The sequence below is a fragment of the Podarcis pityusensis genome (assembly GCF_964106645.2).
Source record: "Podarcis pityusensis genome assembly, chromosome: 8".
Lineage (NCBI taxonomy): Eukaryota > Metazoa > Chordata > Lepidosauria > Squamata > Lacertidae > Podarcis > Podarcis pityusensis.
This window is the reverse complement of record NC_138033.1, coordinates 46764320-46788152: the sequence shown is the minus strand read 5'-3', so window position 1 is coordinate 46788152 and position 23833 is coordinate 46764320. Positions and strand designations below refer to the sequence as shown.

General features: G+C 42.5%; 1 protein-coding gene across 3 annotated transcripts in view; it reads left to right on the top strand.

Moving 5' to 3' along the window:
• CARMIL2 (capping protein regulator and myosin 1 linker 2) overlaps nt 1-23775 on the top strand; it is an 83804-nt gene extending 60029 nt beyond the window's left edge. For all 3 annotated transcript variants that reach the window (XM_081015932.1, XM_081015934.1, XM_081015933.1), the window contains 10 exons: nt 1347-1615; nt 11378-11481; nt 12102-12510; nt 13440-13559; nt 14380-14416; nt 16864-16935; nt 18002-18352; nt 18721-18828; nt 20675-20779; nt 21384-23775. In XM_081015932.1, coding sequence (XP_080872058.1) covers nt 1347-1615; nt 11378-11481; nt 12102-12510; nt 13440-13559; nt 14380-14416; nt 16864-16935; nt 18002-18352; nt 18721-18828; nt 20675-20779; nt 21384-21553 — 1745 coding nt within the window. In that variant the 3' untranslated portion in view covers nt 21554-23775. The remainder of the gene's footprint in view (nt 1-1346; nt 1616-11377; nt 11482-12101; nt 12511-13439; nt 13560-14379; nt 14417-16863; nt 16936-18001; nt 18353-18720; nt 18829-20674; nt 20780-21383) is intronic.
• Nucleotides 23776-23833: the final 58 nt, after the last annotated feature.

The following is a 23833-nucleotide window of genomic DNA, read 5'->3' as shown; positions in this document are numbered from 1 at the left end:
GCCAGAATCCCCTATCTCTCCTTGAGATGTATAGGTCTTGCATGTGCTTTCCTTCTCCTCCTTCAGCCAGTCTAGGAAGGTAGGGAGAATGAAGAGACAATGGCAAATTGGTAGATTCCATACTTTGCATTTTTCTATTGTGAACTGCTCTGGGATCTTTGGATGAAGGGTGGTGTACATTTTTTAATAATAATAATAATAATAATAATAATAATAATAATAATGCTGCCACCACCAGGTTCAATTCCTGGCATCTCCGGTTTAAAAACCTATTGCAAAAGACCAGTCTGAAGCCCTGGAGAGCCATTGCCAGTTACAGTAGACAATTCTAGGCTAGATGGACAAATAGTCAAACCTGGGTAGGTATAAGGCAGCTTGCTAAGGCCCTACGAGGTGTGGGTGGCAGCAAGGCAAATGTAGTCTGGTGACTGTCGCAGAGGGGGCAGCAAGAAGGACGACAGGAGAAATGTGGATTTCATCATGTGTCCAGTTGCTGGATAGCAGCAGCAGTAATGGGTAAGTGGGGGAGCAGGAATATGGGACAACACAGAAGCTTGGAAATACAGTGGTACCTCGGATTACATACGCTTCAGGTTACATATGCTTCAGGTTACAGACTCCGCTAACCCAGAAATAGTGCTTCAGGTTAAGAACTTTGCTTCAGGATGAGAACAGAAATCGTGCTTTGGCGGCGCGGCGGCAGCAGGAGGCCCCATTAGCTAAAGTGGTGCTTCAGGTTAAGAACAGTTTCAGGTTAAGTACAGACCTCCGGAACGAATTAAGTACTTAACCCGAGGTACCACTGTACTGGGGTTGTCTCCTTTTCACATGCGAGTGGGTGGCTGGCTGGCTTCAGGAAGTCACAGCACAGTTGGCTTAGGTTGTTTGCAAAGGGGACTTTGGTAACCTCCGAAAAGTGGGAATCCTTGCTTCACTCAAAATGAAAAGAAAAGGGGGTGGGGGAGATGAGACACGACCTGGCTTTGTACAGAACCACCCACTCCTATTTGTCTTTGGAAAAGAAAATAAATCTGTAGCTGCTCCAGCTTCTATTCCTCAAAGTGTGAGCTAGCCAGGAAATCAGTCTCAGCCAGGGGATGCACTAGCTGCTCCTCCTCATCCTTCCTGAGGCAAGGCAGGCTTTTCCCATTGGTGCACAAAGCCCCGAGTCCATTAGCAGTAGCCAAGTCTGCCTTGTCAGTTTAGTCGCCTGATATGTAACAAATCTGCCTGTGTGACAGGAGACGTTGCTGTGCTGCATAGTGGCAGCCTGCTGTCCGCCTGGCAACTCCAAGGATTCCTCCCCCTCCCCCCTCCCCCCACCTCCTCCGACTTCTCTCTTTCAGGTCTATCGGAACTCGATTTTAAGGTAGAGGCAGAAGATAACAAGATTGGGGCTCCCCAGGCTGAGCTGTCACTCAGCCGTGCCTCCGTGAAGTCACGCCCTGCCTCCACAAAGGATGCTGAAGCTGGGAGCAGGCTGCTTCCTTGCACAGAGCCTGCATCCGCACAATCCCTTATGGACCTGCCGACTGCAGGAGAGAAATTGGAGCATTATACTCGAGACAGGCCCAGGCCCAACCGCAGGAACAGGCAGCCCCCCAGCAAGCCAAATGTAAGACTCCTCTTGCTTTTTTAAATCTCTAATTGCTTTTGCAGATGCACAAGGCGTGTGTGTGTGTGTGTGTGTGTGTGTGTGTGTGTGTGTCTGTGTGTGGAGAGAGAGGAAGAGAGAGAGAGAGAGATGGGCAAATGCCTTACGGGTGTTTATTGCAGCCCTGGAAGATGAAATGAGTAGAACAGCAGCTGTTTGATTATGCGCTTGTCAGCTGGGCACTGGCCACTGCTGCGTAGAGGACAAGGTTGTTTATATATGAATATATGCAGCATTTGGGGGTCTGGAAGCAAATCTTGGCTGCTTGTGTTTATTTCTTGGGTTTTGCAAGGTAGGGGAAATTGTAGCACTGCCCACTCTAGGAAAAACTGCAATCTGGATTCTGTGGCAACCATCTGCATGCACTCACTCACTTTTGAGTGCTATGTTTATTCAAACATTTATGGAAGAACAAACTTATACTGCTGCATGGACAATCTACTGTCTCTTTCTGAAAAAATGTGGATTATTTTTGGAACTGTTAGCATGGATTATGCCACTAGATCCTTAGAATATATAAACAGCTAAGTAAGGCCTTTGCTCTTTGAACATTTTGGGCATTGACCTGGTATGTTTTCCCAGGTGAAGGAGAATAAGGGAAGGGAAGGCTTGTACCATGAGATGTCTTTTTAGCAGAAAATGGTCCATTTATAGAATTATAAATTAACCCTTTGACTACAGCTGAGAGTAAAAACAAAAAACAAAAACTTTGTGGTGCAGCCCAAGCTATATATATTAGAGAACTAGAAATCTGTGTTTAACAGAGGGGTGTGTGAGAGAGAAAGAGAAATACATTCTTTGAGTGATATGTGAATCCAGATTATGAATATAGCAATGCAAGTGATGCCTCGGAAGATGTAAGATGGAGAGTGGAGTTTGGCGTCCCTGCAAAGGTAACACATGTTTCTTCATCGCTTGTTGCCTTGAAGCACTGGGGCTGAGGGCTTTTTCCCACCACTACTTTTTTTTTTTAGGGTGAAGCATACCCAAAGTGTGTTTGTGTATGGTTACCACATACTTGGAAAAGTTCAAAATGTGGGTTGAACCAAGCAGTGATGAATAGTGAATTGTGAACTCGCTGTCTGATAATTAGTATTTATTCAACTGGACACAAGAAATTGCAGGAGGAGGGTGAAGGCAGTAGTGCAGTCATTTAATTAAACCCTGGACTTAAATGTGGGCCTTCCTTTTTAGATTAAAATTTGTATTACTTCACTTGCTTCAAAATGTGGTAAGTTAGCCCTGCTGCATTTACAGGTCCCTCTGTTCACTTTGGCAAGTGAGGCCCTGCATGATATTATTACATTTATAACTTACCTTTCCTCCAAGGAGCCCCAAGGAAGTGCATGTAGTTCTCCTCCATGATTTATACTCACAACAACCCTGTGAGGTAGGTTAGACTGAGAGTTGGTGATTGGCCCAGTGTCATGCTTTATGGCTAAGTGGGGATTTAAACCCTGGTCTCTCGGGTCTTGGTCTGACATGCTAACTAATACACAATACTTTCTTGTTTCATTGCAATGAATTGACTCCCATGATCACTTCAGTGCCTCAAGGCCACAGGTTTCTTCCATCCCAGAAGTGATGGGAGAAATGGGTTCAGAAAAAGCACACCAAAGAGCCTCTGCTATTTTAACTACTCTCATAACAGTACTTTCTGCAAGAATAGAGAAGGGACCCTTTCCTGCCTGCCTCCTGCTCCCTGATTTAGCCACCCCGGATATTCTCATTGAATACTAAAACTGCTGCTCATACATTAACCTACACATGCTTGCAATAGTCCTGTAAGGCAGACCCATGGTATTAATATTAATCCCCACATTGTTTGAAGATGGCATTGGGTTGCATGAAGCTGAGAACTTGTGACTTGTCTAAGTCAATCCAATGGATTTGCATGGCTAAGATGTTTTTGCATATAGCTTTTGCTACTCTATAATGCTACTGTTATATAACAAAGATGTGTTTGTACATTCACACAAATGTATGAGATGCCTGACCACTTATCTTGGTGCTGCGGACAACATTTCCTACATCTGACTAGGAACTTCTTTTAAATCAGGCTCTCACCCCCAGACTATGCTGAAGGAGTGGGGGGAGTTTAGCTATTTATTGCCTATGGTCTCTTACTCCCAATACTAGAAGCAACAACTGAGACTTGAACCCAGGACCATTCAGTTAAGTTGAGATGGCACCATAATTTCAGGACTGATCAAAGAAAGTACACTTCATAAAACACAAGCTTAATGTATGGAATTTGTGACCCCAGGAGATGCTGAATGGCATCTAGCACAGATGTCTTTAAAAAAGTTTGGTCAAATTAATGGAGGATAGATCTATGAAAAATTATTCATCCTAGCAGCTCAGTGGGACCTCCATATTTTAGAGGCATCATATCCAGTATTAACAACAGATTTGGGGTGGGCAAGAAGTCCTCAGGGCTTCTTCCATTGCCATTATCACTGTTTCAGATTCACTTAGTGTTCTCCCTCTGGCCTAAATTCATACCACTCCCCCACCCCCAAAAAGGGCAAGACAAATGGAGGCTGCCGCTGTTTCTCATGTTGGAATCTCTAATGTTGGAATCAGAGAGGTGGAAGGGACCTTAAAAGTAATCTGGTCCAACCCCTTGCCATTGCAGTCTGTCCTCTACTTCAATGTCTTGTTACTGCTTGCATGCTTGGAGGGGGTTAGGTAAACAGACAACAGCAACAAGGAGAAGGAGTGAGAGCAGAGTGCTCTGGAAGTTAGCACTGGTCTTCCTGCTGGGTTGTGGGCTTTGGCTGTTGCTCAGTGATGCCAGCCCTGGGTATACCTAATGACTCTGAGATGCTGGGAGCAAGCAACAGGGGATGACTTAATTCTATAGGGCTTCTCAAGGGCACTGGAAATGCTAGACTACATGGACCCTTTATTTGAGCCATCATAGGCATTCCTGATGTTCTTTGTCTTGATGTCTTTTGAAACAGGACCATGTACCTCTAAGTATGAATGGGCGAAGCTGAATATTTTGAGTTTCCTCCATTTCTTAATCTTTTCAGTTCTTCACATTTGTACATCAGTTCATAATATCTATTTTTTAGAGTTCTCATGAAAATTCATTTTAGTATAAATTTATTTTAATATAAACAATTGTATGCAGGTTTCCCTAATATACATATTTTTCCAAATCAAAATACCGTACACAATTAAACTATGGAACTCGCTCCCATAGGAGGCAGTGATGGCCACCAACTTGGATGGCTTGAAAAAAGGATTGGACAAAGTCATGGAGGATGAGGCTATCAATGGCTGCTAGCCAGAATGGTGAGGCTCTGCCCCCGTGGTTGGAGGCAGCAATGCTTCTGAATACCAGTTGCTGAAAACTGCAGGTGGGGAGAGTGCTCTTGCACTTGGATGCTGCTTGCAGGTTTCCCACTGGAATTTGGTTAGCCACTCTAAGAACAGGATGCTGGTTTAGATGGACCTATGGCCTGATCCTGCAGGGCTGTTTTATGTTTTTAATTTTCTGAAATATAGTACATTTTGTATGTTATTTTCACTAAGATGTGCATTTTAATGCAGGCTGTATTCTAGTATACGTATTTTTACACACATTACTTGGCTGGAGAACTGCACTGCAAAGTTCAAAGAAGTGTAAATTTTGAAGGATGGTTGTGTTTTGGGTCAAATGTTGTTTAAGAAAGTGCAAATTAGGTAGAATGCAAAGTGAATCAAATTTCTCCTCCATCCCTACTTCTGAGAAACCAAAAACTCTCAGGCATGTTTGCATCATTACATGTTTATATTTCCATGTGTGCCCATATAACCCAAATCATTCCAGATATGTAGATACATGCATATTAATTAGTGAGAGTGCAGGCAGGAGAGTGAATGACACCTATAGGTTGCCCCAGTTGCTTACATCTCACCTATGGGTTGTGCGGGGCAAATTTGTCCCATAAAAATGTATTGGGCAGCCACTGCTGGAAACGACTATTTCCTATGAGTGGAAGCACTGTGAGATGTGTGGTGGATATGTGACCTACTGGATTTAGGCCTTTGAGATCATTGGACAGGAGTGGGGAACCACTTTTGCACAGAGGGACAGATTCAAAAGTGGCCAACCTTTTTAGGCTACATTGACAGGTGGGTGGCTCTGCTCACCTGTCAGTTACCGGTACCTTTGATAATGCCCTCAAAGGCTCCTGACTGTTTCTTTTCAGCTGCAGCTTTACCTGTGTGATGCATGATGTCATATGACATCAGATGAGTGGTAGGTGAGCCTAGCCCAGCAAATAAGTTGTGGTGGCCAAATTTGGCCTGGTGGACCTAATTAGGCCCAGAGACTGCAGAATTCCCGCCACTACAGTACTGTTTTTTTTACTAGTTTGAATCCGTTGAATCCCTGCCATTTAAATGACATGGGGAACAGCATAACTCAGGCATAGGCAAACTCGGCCCTCCAGATGTTTTTAGACTACAATTCCCATCATCCCTGACCACTGGTCCTGTTAGCTAAGGATGATGGGAGTTGTAGTCTAAAAACATCTGGAGGGCCGAGTTTGCCTATGCCTGGCATAACTATTTGGTATAGAAGTCACTGACATTGCTTCAAGAAGGCCTGAAATAATCAGATATTCTTCCCTGGCTGCCCTTCGCTTGATTTCCCCCTTCTTTTGTTGAAGGGTTATACAGAGATCCCAAGACTGCTGTATTATTTTTTTGTTAAGCCCAGCAAATGTACTGCAATTAAGGTTTCCAAGGTTCTTTGTGGAGACATTTCCTCCAAACCAGGTTGTTTACATTTTGGATATGCCTTCTATATGCAATAATCAGTAGAAACACTCATATCATTTGGACCACTAGAAACAAAAGGGCTAGGTTGTGCTCAAATGAGAGGAGCAAGTGTCAGAAAGGATGTGGTGATGAGAGACCACCCACCAAAACATCACTACACATGTGACGAACTAAAGCACAAAAATGTACTAACAAGCTTCCACAGCAGCAGCAGTGGCTGCTGATGTGAAACAGGTTGTTTTTACTTATCAGCAGTAAGGATTAAATGTGTAAAAAGGAAAAGTACAGACTAGTATTTTATAATGATGTTGTGTGCATGCTGTGTAAATTTGGGTGCATGAGTAGCACCGATTCCACAATAAATTCCCATCTGGAAACATCCAAGCATAATAGTTAACAGGGGTCCTGCAATTTCAGATAGTTCTTAAGCTTGTTAAATCTGCCACAAAAACTCACCAGTGCAGACAGTGTTCACTTGCATATGTTAATTTCCTAAAATGTGTGCCAGATTAAAACAGCCCAGCATTAAAATGGAATTTTAAAATGAACTATCTTGGAATCCAAGAAGCCCTTTTAGGCTAGCCAGTCAGAAGACAACCTCAATGTAGACCAGAGTGTGTTGTGTGATTTCAGGGAGGCTCAAATTGGCTTTAAATTTTGGAAAACAGCCAAAGCCTGTGTTTGCTTTCCTCCCTTAAAAAAACCATAAAAATATGTGTTCCCAGGGCCACAAAAAAATTCCCCAGCCTCCTCTGCAGATACATGTTGGGGTGCCAAATGATTTGGAGTTCTGCACCCTGGTGTTTCTGCCAGTACTGATGCAAAGGTAGGCCCACACAGTTGCATTTATACATGTGTGTGTACACACACACACACACACACACACACACACACACACGAGCATTCTTTAGCTGTGATTCCTGCATTGCAGGGGTTGGAGTAGATGACCCTTGGAGTCCCTTCCAGCTCTACTATTCTATTATCCACTGAAGTACAGCTCTTACTTTCTAACAGGAGTGTTTGTCTATTTTCATGTTCTCTCTTGATGTATTCTGAAGTAGTCAGTATTGAAGTCCTTGTGCTTTTCAGTTTACAATGGATCAGATGTGCCTAATCAGGGAACATGACCACTATTTTCTTTTTGTATAATGAGAGAACAACCTCTGTATAGAGAATTTTAAAGGGTCCTATTTCAAAGAAGGAAGATGGATGCAATCTCCATGCTGAAGATATAGATATATTTATCTTCAGTTTTATCGCACCCATTCCCATAAATAACAACAACACAGGAGGGACTCTCTGCATTGCTAGGACCCTCCCTATTCTTTAGTTTAATTACTGTAATGCTTAACCCAACCTTATGTCTTGTGTTGTGTGCCAAGCTGTGGGTTGCTTAGCTAGCACTGTAACTATCTTTCCAGGAGTAGACACAGGGAAGCATAGGATGGCTTCAGCTACTGTGTAGTGGTGGTATCATGTGATCTACTTGTGTCTTTCACTCCCCACTTTCCTTGGCTTATTATCTGCATGTCCCCCCCCCCCAAACACTGGTTAGGCCACTGTCCATGAAAAGCTGGTGCTAATTGCAAGTCTTTGTACTTCCCTGTTTAGGGAAGTTTTTAATGTTTGATATTTTATCGCTTTTTATTCTGTTGGTTACAATTGTTCAAATTATTATTATTATTATTATTATTATTATTATTACTACTACTACTATTAATGCACATATACAGGCCTCCTCATTTATCACTTGCTACGTAGCTTCCATTACTTGCCCTGATGTTACAGTACTTAGAAATAATTACCGTAACTTCCTTTATTGTGAACACTTCAAAATCTGAAGAAGTGTGCTTGCACACGAAAGCTCATACCAAGAACTAACTTAGTTGGTCTTTAAGGTGCTACTGGAAGGAATTTTTTTGTTTTGACTATGGCAGACCAACACGGCTACCTATCTGTAACTTCAAAATCTGTCCCACACTCCAGGGTTGCTTCTCTTGAAGGGGGTGTGGCTTGCAGACTTGTGAATATAAGAAGGAGGCAAATGTTCTAGGATAACTTGAGACTCCTGTACTGCCACCAGGGGAGACCTCCTGCTAGGTGCATTCCCAAAACCAAGTGTAGGATCAACAGTTACTGTCATTAACTGGATCCATCATTGTGTGTGGAGTCTTGGAGAGACTGCTTTCCTCACATGAACGTATCCTGCTTGGATTCTACTCTATATCCTAAAGGTGTGTAAGGAAGAAGATTTTCTGATTTTTTGAGCATACACCATGTTCTAAATCAGAGCCTTCTTAGCTAAAGGGTTCATGCAGCAAGGAAGCTAAAGCAGAATTTGGGAGTAGATTGTATTTTCATGTCCAATAGGAGTTGCTTCCTTTGGCCTGATTCTAGATGATTAAATAAGAACACTAAATGCTTAAATAAAAGCATGGGCTGGAGAATTAACCAAGTTTCTAAAATGCCTTCATACTTCTCAGATTTCAGTTTATACCGTTTCAATAGCATATTCTGCAACCCTACTGTGGCACATATAATCTGCAGTTTTAAAGTGTGAGGATTGGATTACATTTAGGGTATGTTGTATTATTTCTTTTGTAGCTCCATAATCCAATCTGTAAGAGAGAGGTTGCTTCCAGGGTTGCTGAAAGGTTGAGAACACTGGTCAAATTTACAGAAAGCTGATTTGATGTTTGGAAATAGTAATGGCAAGATAATAAAAAAGTGGTGGTGCCTGCACTGTTCTGGGCAAAACTAAAAATATATATGGATTTCTATGTCATACACTATGGTCACTTTTAGAGACCTGTCTTCTTTATGTCTATTTCCATCTTCTACAGGAAAGTCCCTCTAATAATAATGAAGCATAAATTCAGTTGCAACTAATTTGTTTTATTGATTTCAGTGGGACTTGAGTGGGACTAACATTCTCTAAATTTGGGCTCATGTATTTAGTCCTGGGGATTAGTTATGTGTTTCCATATAGATGTACATGGAGTCCATTTTGCCACAAGTGGCTTTTTAATGAGTTGTTTTGTTTTTGTAATGGTTTATGGTTGAAACAAACTTTTATTTATTTACTGTAGAGATCCACCACCTTTTGTTCAGTAACTATCTGCTGGTCCCATGCCTTGACCAAACACATGAGCTTTACATTGTGCTTCCAAAACTGTTCCCAGCACTACCAACAAATTGGAAAAGTACCTGGAAAGCTTCCACAGTCCAGCCCCCTCATTTCGAAACCATTCCATCTGCTGTGAATATGGGTTGTGTGAATCTCTATGTAGCTTAATGAGGCTGATTGTTAAAGTCTGTGCACAGCACATAACTCAACCCTTACATTGTTAACTGTGCTGCTGCTGCAGTCATTTCCAGGAGTTTTGCAATGCTATAATAAATGTGTCTAGAGCAGGGGTCAGCAACCTTTTTCAGCCATGGGCTCGTCCACCATCCCTCAGACCATGTGGTGGGCCGAACTATATTTTTTTCGGGGGGGGGGGGTGAACAAATTCCTATGCCCCACAAATAACCCAGAGATGCATTTTAAATAAAAGCACACATTCTACTCATGTAAAAACACACTGATTCCCGGACCATCTGTGGGCCGGATTGAGAAGGCGATTGGGCCGCATCCAGCCCCTGGGCCTTAGGTTGCCTACCCCTGGTCTAGAAAGTTGGGACCTGTCATGCTAAGGCAGCATTAAAATATCCTTCTTATATAGTTTTTCTATATTTTACTAATGTCTAAAAACAAGATTTACTGGTATAGCTGGAACAAAATTATATTGAAGGCTGTTAATCAGAACTGGATGAAGAGGTGGTGAGGTTCAATATTATTGGTTAAGAAAAAGAATGCCATCTTGCCTAATAAAGGTCATGCGAGGCATGCCTCCTACTGGCACACCAGCCCTTATCATCCTTTCTGTTTTTTTCTGTTTCTTCTGAAAGAAAACTGGATTCTCCTCTGATTAGAATCCTGCGCTTGGTGCTTGCCATCATTTTTTTCTCCAAATGTAAAGTATACAATAAGCTGTTCTTCTATTAAACGTGTTTTGAAAACAATTCTGTTTTCCTTTTTTACATTCAGTCTAGAAATTCATTCTGACAACATGCATTAAGTTTTGCCCTTACTGCTGGTGTACACAACAATCATGGTCTAGAAAGTTAGAGCAGTGTTGGACCTAAGATGCAAGGACCCTGCTCTAGCACAGAAAGCGAGGCAGTTTAGTGGCTTCCCACCATGCTCACACCCATTTGGCTTTCTAGGCCTCTTGGTAACCTGTGATGATGGAAAGAGGGGCAGTTTAGGGGTTACCAAGAATTATGATCTGTCTCTACTTTGTCCGCTGTGTTGCAAGATTTCCAGGTTTGGAAGGTGAATCATGATCAAGACTGCAAATTGGCCTTTCTTAGAAGGTCAGCCAGACAGCACGGTGCCCAAAGCAGGGAGCAAAATTTTTGTTTTCTGATGAGTTTGCCATGGCTGAGTCATGCCTTCTTATGAGCTGAAAGTGACTGTAAATCCAAGTGTTAAATACCTGAGCAACAGGCTTTTCTGTAGAGGAGCCAAATCCTAAAGAAAGATATCAGAGAATATCCAGGAGGCAAGAACCTCACAAGCAAGAAAGAGTGCATCCTCACTGCATGTATTTGTTGTGTAACATGGTACAAGTACTAACAACAGTGCTAGGATTTGTGTGCCCTCATCATATTTGTGTAATGTGATATGATGTGAAGTTTCAGTTAAGAGTTTTCTAGACCCAAACAGTATTTGCTGCTTGAATAGCTGGCCAGACAAAATAGCTGATTTCTACCCTCTGAGTCTGCAGTGTAAACAAGGAGAACAGAGAAAAGAGCCTGTATGGTGGTGGATTATTTTTCAATTTCATACTCCCATTTCTTATTTCTCCTGCCTGTCACTCTGACTGTGGCACTTTCTCCTAGGTGCAGCCTCCTGTGCGTGAGAATGATGAAGACAGAAGCATCGCTAGGCTGGATGAAGGGCTAGATGAGTTTTTCACAAAGAAGGTGATTCATGAGCATTTACAGTAAGTGAAGAGTTTTCCTCAGCCCAGTCGTTACCCGTGAACAATAACTAGGTGGTGGGGCATTTCTGCACCATGGGGTAGAAATCAGGGAGCCAGCCCATGATATAGGCAAATATTATGACAATGATAAAAGTTTAATGAGATTTGTTAACAATTTTCACAGCAGGCAGAACTATTGGGCAAATTTTGCATGAAGAATTGGATTGTTTCGCATGATGAATACATTCAGTGCTGAAATGGAGCACAAGTGCTGTTTCCTAACATGGAGTGGCAATGCTATCTAATGCTATTTAAGGAGCCAATGCTTTCCCAAGCAGAGTAGCTTCCACTGGCACTATTGTATTGGCAGTTAACTTCCTGTGGTTCTCTGTTTTGATGTTGGGGAGCATTCAGAACTGCTATCTTCAACCTGTGCAGACAAGGCATTTGTCATTTTCTGTCACAGAGTGGGTAATTATGCTGGCACCTGACTGGTTCTTCCTTCATTTAATACACTGAGTTCATTGTGGGCATATTTGTACCAAAGGTGCCCTATTCACAAAAATTCACTAGGATTCCAAGATGTCAATATGACTGCAACTCCTCAAGTAATTCTATTATTATTTCTTGTCTGGTTGCAGGCCTGCCTCATTGGAATCCTGCCTGGCAGCAGCCACGCCAACAACACCATCTGGTTCTCGGACCTTGAAAAAGAAAATTGGACACTTCTTTGCCTTCAAGAAGCCGAAGTCAAGCCGGGGTTCCAGGCCAGAGAAAGAGCCCGAGGGTAGTCCCTCAGCAACCAGGGGCAGGAAGCTGATGCTTAGTGACATTTTAAGGGCCCCCAGCAAAGCCAGCGAGCCAACTAAAGCACTAAGCAAGTCTGAGGAAGGAGGGCTGGCTTTGGAGAGCAGAGGTTACCTGGAGCAAAGCCAAACTCCAGACAGTGCTCGAAGGGCCAGGCCAAAATACTCCAGGGAGGGGAAGTCCCAGTCCCTGATTCTTCTGTCAGGCGAAGATGAAGAGGGTCTTGGTGTGAGACATGAGAAGGTAAGTCTTTTCTGTCTCATGTGTGGCTCAGTATTTGTTTGTTTGTTTGTTTGTTTGTTTGTTTGTTTGTTTTATCTTATTTCCACCATGGAACTCAAGGTGGCATACATGGAATTCCCAGTCTCTTATACACTGACCAGACCCAGACCTCCTTAGTTTCAGCAAGACTGTTCCATTACGTGTCTATGGGACATTTCATGTGATGAATCTGGTCTTTTAAAGTCAAGAACATGAACATTCAGTTTAGCCCTAAGATGGAAGATGGTGAGTCCTATGATAGAGATGACTGGTCGTGCCGCTAGGGAGAAGAAAAAACAGGTTTATCCCTAACAAAGCTAGGCATAAGCTGCAGTTTTCTGTGGTGGTGTTCACAGACCAACTGTCAAGATATCTTCAGAGAACACATGCTTCCAGTTGTGTTCATGTGTCAAGAAAGGGAAGCATCCTGTAGTTGTTGACTACTTCGTAGTGAGGGGGATGTTATACAGGGGGATGTTGTCTATTTTATCTCACCTGCCTGCTCAAACCCAGTGAGACAGATGACTGTCAAGAAGCAGCTGTACAAGTTCTTTGTCATCACAGCAGTGATTGCTGTAGGGTGGAAAGATGGATCTTACTGAAATTTCAGCTGTGGGAAAGGGACTGGATACTCTGTTACTAACTATTGGACTGTTTGGGTGAGTGTGAAGAGCAGGTGGTGGCTTGTGCAAGGCAGCTGGTATAAAGTTAGCTTGCCTGACTGTCCTGGCAGTATCCAGATAAATGACCTCAGAAAGGACTCCCACCCCTGGTTCACACAAAATGTAAGGTTTATCAACACAGCCAAGCTAGGATGCACAGCCTAGCTAGCTAGGTAAAGCTCCCAGTCTGTTTTGCTGATGTAGTAAGTGGCATTGCAGCCCAGGTTTGTCATGTGTTTTGTCCTATAGAAGAGGCCTTTTGAGAAGAGTGATGGTGAGCTGCCCAGCTCCTTTGAACAACGTGTCCATGTCATGCTGCATCGGATTGGTGTCACTAAGGTGTTATCCACTGAAGGTAAAAAGAAACAGGTGAGGACAATGCTGCTTTTGGTGGTGGGTCTTTTAGCCGTAATAGTGGTTTTTGAATTGCTTGGAACAGGCAGCCTCCTTTGGGAGAAGCTAAAAGTATAATGAGAGCTAGGGAATGAAATGTGTTCTGAGCAGATTATTTTCTTTGCCTGCTTTGATTAGTTTAATTTTAAATAAAACACTGTATTTAATTGCAGCCCATTTTTGCCTTAAACAGAAAAATAACTAAGGCTGCAATTCTGTACACACATACCTGGGGGTAAGCCCTACTGAACACAGTGGAATGTACTTGTAAACCTGCATAGGATGCATAATTAGCGTGAGTCTGTAATGCCAACAAAAGTAGTCTCTATGGAAAGAAATGCACATCCCAAATGATCTACTGTTTGTTGCTTAATGGGCTTGCTCATGCACATCAGAGTCTCTTCAGTAGTGGGAGTTACTGGATAGATGTTCCTCTCTTTTGGCAAAAATCCAGATTGTGTTGCCTTTTAATCCATTCCATCTCCAAGATACGGTTCAATCCCTGGTATCTGATGGACACTTAAGTGATTGTAGTGGGATATTCCATTGCCCATGAGAACAATAGTATTACAAAATTGCATGTAAAGTGACCATTACTGGCACCCTCCCTCTCATATCCACTGGGGCCTATCCCAACAGCATCCTAATTCTTACTTCAGTCAAACTGAGATCCTCTCCATTTCCTGCCAAGTTGTAGGATTTCCTTTTCCTTGCCTTTCTCATGTAGGCTACTCTAGAGACAGTGTTTTCCAGAAAGGATTTTCCCCTGAGAGTTTTTCTTTGCATTCTTTTGCAGAGCAAAGATGGGGAGATTAAGAAAGCTGGTTCTGATGGTGAGTAGCAGCTGACTCTACTTCTCCCCTGCTCCTACTATTCACTATGTTACATTGCTTGAGCAGTCCATACCTTGTCCTTCCTGTAGGACAAGAAAAGTGTTTCAAATTTCTAGATGCCTCAACCCTGGTATCCAAAATACTGTACTCTGCTCCCAAGAACCAGTACCCACTTAGTGCTCCTATCACTACACCACATCAAAAACCTGCTCTTGAAACTCCCCTAGCTTCATAAATGGGTTGCTGTGTGAAAATCACAGGTGCAAAGCCCCCTTGGGCATGTGGAATTAAGGAGCACACAAAAGAGACCCCTGGAAATCTATCCAGTTTTAACAGCAAGCATTTCAATGCGTCCATTTAGAAAGAGAAGCACAGAGAAAACTGCAAACACTTGCCTTCTGACTGTGCACTGAGCACTGATGACATCTACTGGACTTGAAAGGGAAATAATACGTGAAATATTTCTGAGAACTCATGCCCATGGCGTCTTTCCACCCACTCATTGCTTGTTGTTTTCTTTGTTAAAGGAAAACCAACAATACCACTGCTTTGTTTGTTACAACTTCTTCATTGAAGTGTTCTCTGTAAACCTTAGAAAATCTGAGGAATGCTAGCTACAGCCAACAATGCTATTTTCACTGATTCAGGAAGATCATGTTGGGAACCAAGATGTTTCAATTCCTTTTTTTATAAATGTTTTTATTAAAAGATTTTCCATAAGTAACAAGAATACATTCAGTGTCTCTATTTTCATATAGTAGAGTCTTTCACACAGATCAATTGCAGTCAATTTGAGACATTTTTGTTATAAGCAATGTGGGGTTGAGGGGGAAAGAGAAGTGGGGAGATAGTAGAGAAGAAGGTGGTGGGAAGAGACAGTAAAGTTTCATTCTTTACAGAGTATATGAGTGGTGCTTTTATGTCTATGGTGTGTGGATAGGTGTCTTACTTTTGCTAATGGAGTGAGAGCACGAGATCATGCTACCCATAATGACAAATGATTTATTTTAGCATCAACTCGCTGTTTCAAATTCTATTTTATAATGTAATGGTTCCGATCTTCTCAAATATGAGCTATGGGGTATTTTTCTGCAAGCAAGAGCAAGGTATTTTCATGCTAAGTGCGTAACTAGAGCAAACCTGCCACAATGATGTGAAGATTTGTGAGATATGCAGCATGACTCCCAAATTTCAAGCTGGGCCAGCAGGATATACTGCTGGCAGAGGTGCCAACAGCCTGACTGCTGGGGTGGTGAACCTCTGGCCTGCAGGCCAAACTTGGTCCCATTTACCCCACAAGGCTATTTTCCCCAAACCACACCCACCTGCCCATCTGCTGATGGGCAGGAGTGGGTTTAATCCTGCATTGGCGGTGCACTGTTCCCAGCAGGAAACACGATCATGTAGCCAAGGCAGTAAGATTTAATTCCCACTCAACAGCTAATGAACGGAGGGTAAATCTGCTTAGTTCAATCATGCCATCATTCCTGTTTAAGCCCCCAAAATTGGAGTTTAAAAGTGTGGGGTATGTCTGAAAGGGAGTGCTTCTCTAAATATCCAAGAGAGCAGACAGCGATGGAGGACGTGAAAGCAGCATGCATTGTACAAGCTCATTTCTCCTCGCCCTCACCCTCCACTGCCTGCTCCTATTTTTAAAGGCTTGCGTCTTCTCTCCCACCCACCCCTTTAAACATCTGAGAGGGTGGTGGTGGGTAGGAGAAAGGAGCAGGTTTAATGCAGGTTTCTTTCTCCTCCCTGTGGCACCCACTTGCTCAAATGTTTAAAGGACTTTGCCAGTTGCCCCAAACTCTAAATCTCCAAGATTGGGAACTAAAGATGGGCAAGGGATTTTGACATATGACTAACCCCACTCGTATATGAAATTTGGCCTGGGATAAGGAATCTGGCACATGGAGCTAAAAAGGTTGCAACTCTTGTCATACAGAGAACTAATTCTCTTGAGATAATATGCAACATATAATGAGCTTGCAATGGTGTTTGATATCTAGTTCTCAATGAAGTGGTTAACCTGTGCATGAGCTTTATCACTTCACACTGGTGGAATTTATGCCATTCATATGTTGCTTTTTCCATTATAAAAATTTAGTAATACATACATGAGGTTCCCAGGCTATATCTCACCCTGGCACTGGCACTGACCTGACCTAAACCTGCTTAGCTTCATTACTGCCTTCAGACTATCCTCCATACAAAAAAATCCCATACATGTAGAAAACAAGCAGAAGAGTTCTAGTTAGTTTTCTACATGCAGGGAAGGATTATATCATGTAAGCCTCCAGCTGCATTCAGCAGGATCTAGGTTTTTACAAGTTTAGCTGCACTTTGGATAAATAACCCTTTGACCTTCAGCAGTAATCCATGCCCCCCAAACACATTCTACACCTTGTTTTTGGCCTGCTTCTTGAATGTGGTTGTTTGGTTTCTAGGGGATATTGTGGACAGTTCAGCGGAATCTCCTCCTTGCCCCTTGAAATCACGCACACACTCCATGTCCACAGGTAGGTGTGCTTTGAGATTGGTGAGTTTCTTTTCCATGGTGCTTTATAATACTGTAGTTTTCACTCTTTAGCTATAGCAGATCAGTCTCTTCAACTGTTCACACACTTGCCATGGCAATCTGCATATAGAGCTCAGGGTCAAAGCTAGGCATGGGACAATGGGGGATTTCCTCCCAATGCAAACAACAGCTTCAGAATAACAGTGTTTGTCAGGACCACATAGGGGCAAGAAAGGGTTAAACTCCCCCATCCCTGTTCCCAATAATGATAAACCCTTTCAGTGGCTGCTATCTGCATTAAAAACAACAACCATGCACAATAAGTACAAAGACACATTTAATGTCATGTCTAGTTTGGCCCTTAGTCTCAAAGAACACAGATCAGAGGTCATGGGACAAACTCTTGACCCAGCCCCACAGTGGGCTGGGGAATAACAGATCGTTAGTTTATAGCCTTTCTGTATTAGGCTCAAGTTACCTTTGTCCTATGCAAACTAAGCAAAAGCACAGCTGCTTCATGCAATGATTTCTCAGAGATGAACTGAAACAGTTTCTACAGAATGCATTTATGTACTGATAGGGTAGGCCACATCACAATATTTTTTTTTTTTAAAAAATAGTCTTCCGAATGAAAGTGCTTTACCTTCCTCCAGGTTTTGCATGAAGATATGGCCCTTGGGGTATCTTTGGGGTTTTTTGTCAGGAATTCATTTGCCCATAGAGTTCCAGTGTGGTGTAGTGACATTTAATGTATTAGGATTAGGGAGAATGTCGTCCAAATTTCCACACGGTCATCAAGCTTACTCAATATACCTCACCATAACCGACCTCAAAGGCTTGTTGTGAGAATAAAATCAGAGGGTGAGCCATGTATGCTGCCCTGAGCAATGTGAAGGAAGAACAGGATGAAAATGTAAAAAAGTAATAATAATGGTAGAAAGAGGGAATAAATAAATGATTTGGAGATGCAGAATCATCCCAGAAGAACTGATCAAGCATGTAAGAGTGGGAGGGGGGTGTGGGTGTGAATGCCTGTCCACTTGATAGCATGTGGTGCTGTATTGCAGATCCCTCCGTGCGGCTAGGTCCTGCTGATGCTGCTGGCAGAACAGGTACAGAACCCAGTGGAGGATCCAGTGAGGGGAGACTATCCTGGAAAGCCCTTGGGAAGCAACTCAATGTAGAGCTCAAGGGCAAGTGTTCAGAACTCAGCTCTTCGCCAAGAAGAGCTTTTGCCGTACAAGAGCCAGCCAGCCCAAGAGAGCAGAAAGCAAAAGAGAGCTGGAGCAGCAGTTTGCCCAGGATTGGGAGAAGCACAGCAGGCCCTCTTCCTATGCGGAGGACTAGCAATGCTGGAGAAGGACGAGCATTTGCCGAGCTACAGAATTCATATGCTGATGTAAACGTGATTGCTGGAGGTATGTTCAGTAGATTCCGGTACTAGTGCACCAAAATCTTGCTGCTTGCTTCTCTGCCAACATCCCAGAGGCCAGAGCACAGTGAAGCAAGTTTTCTCTCTGTTTCAATTTGCTATAATGTTCATTTGGAACAAGGGAGAAGGAAAGTGTGATCTGGCTGTCTCAGCAAACTTGTATTTCTTGGAACATTGCATGGGATGTAGCTAATTAATCCAAAGCATGTAGCTTGCCAGTGATAGGCTGGCCAAATCTGGAGGAGATATGGCTTAACGGCAAAACCTACTTTCTGTGTGGCTGCTCCCAGAATACGCCTGAAATTTGTCAAGCCCTGATTGAATAGCATATAACCCCTACCCTCTATCTTTCAGACAATCAACTCAAACCCAAATCTCGTCTGAAGCCTGTGGCAAACCGGAGGGCCATGTCTGTTCACGAAGAACAGCTCAGGGACCAGGCCTGTGCAGCAGAGCTGCACCGTAAGTAAACATGCAGAGCACAGCATTCTTTCAGAGCGCAAATCATGATCTAAAGAATGAATTTACTGTCTAGGTGGCTCTTGCAAGAAGCAAAAACACTGCTTCCATGCACCCTGGGGTGCTTTTCAGATAATCCCCTTCTCCCAGTCTCATTTCATTTTGGATTTGTTAACAAGAAACAACTGTCAACGTTTTAGACTTATATTGCTTTTTCTTCCACTAAGCACTGATTCAGTGAGATTGGCCTTCATCCCTGCCACCTATTTAGAAGTAAAAGTAAGTCAGGTGAATTAATATACAAGGTACCAGTGTTAGGTTTTGTGGTGGTTTGGCAACTGTGTAGAACAGTGTCTTCAACACTTCAAAGTGTGGGGAACTGGTTAGATAGTAGTCTCAAAATGCTGTCAGCAGAAGGCAAGGGTTAGTTTTTTCTAAAATAGGCACTGGGCCTCAGGTATGTATCAAATTACCAGGGACCTGGAGTGTTCCTTAAGTGAGACAGGCTGTTGCTGGTCAGCAGATGGGGAGAATGTAAGTTGTACACACACACACACACACACAGAGAGAGAGAGAGAGAGAGAGAGAGAGAGAGAGAGAGAGAGAAATCATATATGATGTTGCTTCATAAAATGTTTGTGAAGAGGGTATGGACCAAGATGGGAGACTATGATGTTAAATGTGCATGGCTGAAAGAGAAAGAGTCGAGCTATGGAGCTAAGAGTAACATTACCTTTTAAGATAATTCCCCCCGCCCCCCAAAAAAATCTGGACCACCAGCCTTGCTTAAATTTGCCATCCTTCTTATTGGTTATCACCAGCTTGTGTCTCATCATATATTACAAGTTCAATGAAATAGAGAGGGGTTAAAAATATGGATAGGGGAGAAGAAAGTGTAAGGCATGTAGGCAACAGATAAACTGACGGGTGTGTGAGTAATCTGCAACAGTCTGAATGTTGATTAAAAGGGTCAACAATAAGATAGTGCAGACATAAAGTCCCAAATGGCCCTATATTAAAAAGGGAGAAAATAAATAAGGCAATCAGAAAGGTCAGTGAAACATTCATTAGTATAAAAGACCATTGGACAAGAGGTTATGCATGTCAGAACTGTGATACAAAGAAACCACCAAGCCTCTGTGTGAGATCTGAATATAAGCAGGTATTGGAAGAAATAACAGGCAAGTCACTGCTTACATGTCCATTGGAATTGCCACTAGCCACATATCCTGAAAATGCCAAACTGGGGGTTCATGGATTCTCTTGAATAAAGATTGTAACAGAAGTGTATTACTACAACATAAACTGACAAGCAATAAGAATGCCAATAAAAATCTACGGTGGTACCTCTGGTTACAAATGCTTTTGGTTACAAACACTTCGGGTTATGAACTCCCACTAACCCAGAAGTAGCTGCTCCTGGTTGCGAACTTTGTCCCAGGATGCGAATGGAAATTGTGCACCGTAGGATAAGAACGGTTTCACCTCAAGAACAGACCTCTGGAACGCCTTAAGTTCGTAACCAGAGGTACCACTGTACTTGGAGCCAAGGAATTGAACTCCGAAGGCCATTGTCCATTAGCTGTGCTCATCTGCCAGTTTGTAACTACTGCTATGTACATATGACTTTAGCCCATCTGCCATGAGGCTAGAAGTGGGATATCACTGCCAAGAACTCTAGAACAGAACAGCATCTGCTGGAGCACTGTGTACAGTGATCCTTAAATATTACACACAGAATGTACTTAGTGACATTTTACAGAACTGCCAGCCTCATTATCTATCTCAACTGCAGCAGGCCTCTTTCTCAATCTGGTTAACATGTTCACCTGACTTTTATTCCCTACAGATGCAAAGCTTCCTCTTTGTCTGCAGCGCTCCCCAATTGTGAAATGGAAGATTAAGCCCAAGTCCTTGTTGGAGCCCGGGACATCGACACCATCTGACTCACCAAGTAAGGACAGCCCCCCCCCAAAAGTATACAGTGTTATCCTCCCATAGACAGATTTAATACTTTTCTATAAAAACTTCCCAAGTTGGTTCCAAACTTTATTACTCAACTTCTGTTGATTGCGGCACAAGTGGTGTAATTACCTAGCACTTACCACAGAGGAGCCAATAATCCAACCCCACCCCATGAACACCTGTTTTTTGGACAGCAGTATCTAAGAGATGGTTGATGCTACATTAAGTATAAAATGTTCTGCATTCACATTTTCCAAATCTGACTTCTTTTTCAGTGTTGTGTTCTAATGGGTACTAATCACAATACTTTCCATAGTAGAGGCAGTTCCTGAGGAACATCAGAGAGTATTACTGCTTTCATGTTCCATTTGTGGGCTTCCCATAAGCATCAGTTTGGCCACTGTGGGAAAAGAACACTAAACTAGATGAGCCTTTAATCTGATCCAGCTGGACTCTTAGGTTTATTGGTTGGTTGGTTGGTTGAATTAATTTATATCCCTTCCTTCCTTCCAAAGGAGCCCAGGTTCTCCTTGCAGGCAGTAAAGAAGGCCACTGGTATTATGCTGATAGGATGGTTGTGGATTTTCTTGCAGGCACTCCACGCCAAGGAAGGAACAAGGAACCCACAGAGGCAAAGCCAAAAGCAGAAATTGAAGAAGAGTTGCAACAAGCTCTGGAACAAACTCTAGAGAACGCACAAAATACAGCCCTAGACCAAAGAACTGCTGTGCCACTCTCCAAGTCACCAACACAAGAGCACTGAGTTAGTGGCTGGTGATTCTGCATGATGGCAGCTCACACAAATGAGCACAGAAGACAGGCTTATAACTTGAAGCAGCAGAACAGCCATCTGAGGAGGTGCAAGCAATTCAGCACAGGGCCAAGCAAGCCCCATCATGGCTCCTTGGTTGGTAGAGCTGGTGTTTCCAGTGAGATAAAGTGACGTCAAAACTCTTGCACGTTTGGGTTGTCCCCTTTTCACCTTTCACCCTTGTATACTCTCATGTAAGTGCCCAGTGTTCTAATGGTTCACATAGGAAAAGCCAAATGCTGAGTATGCAGGAAACCAGCTATTTCCAGCAACAGTTATATAGCTGGCAGCTGGTGCAGATGCAAAAATGTGTAGTGCCAGAAACTGAGAACCACCAGCAGGAGGGTTGGGTGGGGGGCTATTTTATATACACTAAACTTGCCTGCCTTGCATTGTACTTTTCAGGAGTGTGAAATTTGGACAGCTTGGATTTTGCAGAAAAGGTTAAAAGCGCCACAAAGCCAGGTTGGTCTGTCTCACATTGACAATCTTGCTCCATCCTTTAGCCTGCATCATTTCTGTTCCTAAGATTCCACTTCTGCCATATCTTTCTATAGCCTTCGTATTGCCTAGGGGAAAAAACTCTATTCTAGGCAAATAACCATTGGCATCAGTTAGGTGTTTGGCATGAATGAGGCATAAGGGGAGGGTGTGATTTGGCAGCTTTCAGCAAGTTATAACTAATAAAGAAGTTTCAGCTCCTCTGTTCCACAATTAAATGATGATGATAACTCAAATCAGCAGAATTTGTTCTTGTCTCATTTATTGTGGTATTAGGACTGTTGCCTTTATTTCCCTCCAGTTTACAGACTCCATCTGTGTCTTGCTGGTACAAGAAAGGTGGGAGAAAGAGAAGATGCTTAAGTACCATGAAAAGGATAAGCGAGAGGTGTCTTGCAAAAACTCAGTGTTTCTGTTTAGAGCTACTGCAAGATGACTAATCACCGCCTCTGAGAAAAATAGGCAGGTTCCCCCTGCCCCAATGCCATCTTAAAGGAAACAACTTACCATAACCAATATGCTTTAAAGCACAGATGGAGAAGTTGTAGGTACTAAAGCTCCAACCATCCTTAATTATTGGCCAGGCTGGCTGGAGCTGATGGGAGGTTTGAGTTCAGCAACATGGGGGAGGCACTCCTCATTCCCTGCTTTAAGGACCCTGCAGCTGCTCATGGAGGTCACTACAAGTGTTAAATTTTCACACAGAAAGCACTTTTTTTGTACAAGAGCTGGTGAAGACAGTTTTTGCAGTGCTGAGAAACTCACTAAACGCAACACTGAAAGATTCAGTCATTCTCCACAATCATTTATGAGTTTAACTACATCCAAGTGCTTTCGGTGTAGAAAATCTGTAATAATAAGATTCTCACCGAGCCTCAGTCATTCAGAGAACTCATGCCCCCCCCCCAGCCCCAAATAATATTGAAAGAGATATACACAGCTACAGCCATGGAATCCTGCTTCTGTAGTTTGAGAACAATCTGGTTTAAGAATTAAACTGCAAGACTCCTAGACTTTGACACACACTAAAATGCAGGGGGGAATCTAGCTCTATATATTGTTCTTCAGTATTTATCATCAATTACCAAGCAAATATTGCATGTATATTTAAGATATATTCTAGCACAAATAGCTGGTTTTCTTTACATTTAAGGTAAAGATTTGTTTTATTTAAACTTTCAAACAGTATTTGAGTTATTGTGCTCAGTTTTGGAAAAAAGGCACGCACATATTTTCTATGAGAGCTGTTTTTTCTAAATTTGTTTTCATTTTATCAAGCATGTAAGCTATATAAAACATTTTGTAATTAAATGAAATGGGGAAATGTTCAAAATAATTACAGACCCATGCTATAATTCAATTCAAAACTGACGTTGACACAAGAAGGTATTATTCACAGTAAATATTCCTATCTCCTCTCCTCTTTACCTGGCTAAAAATACCCAGTTCCCTCAACTGTTCCTCATAAGGCTTGCTTTCCTTTATCATATTGGTAGCCCTCTGCACACATTTCAGCTTGTTAATATCCCATTGACACTTAGGCAATCAATATTCTTTATTCTCATTTCATTTTTTTAAAGAAACTGAACAGGAAATATGAATACAAAACTTAAATGGAGTAGGTTCCATATAATGTTTCTTTACTTTTTATTGGTTATTTATTTATTATACATTTATTTATTACATTGGAGCTGAGCTTGCTAACTCTATTTATTATAAATAAATAAATAG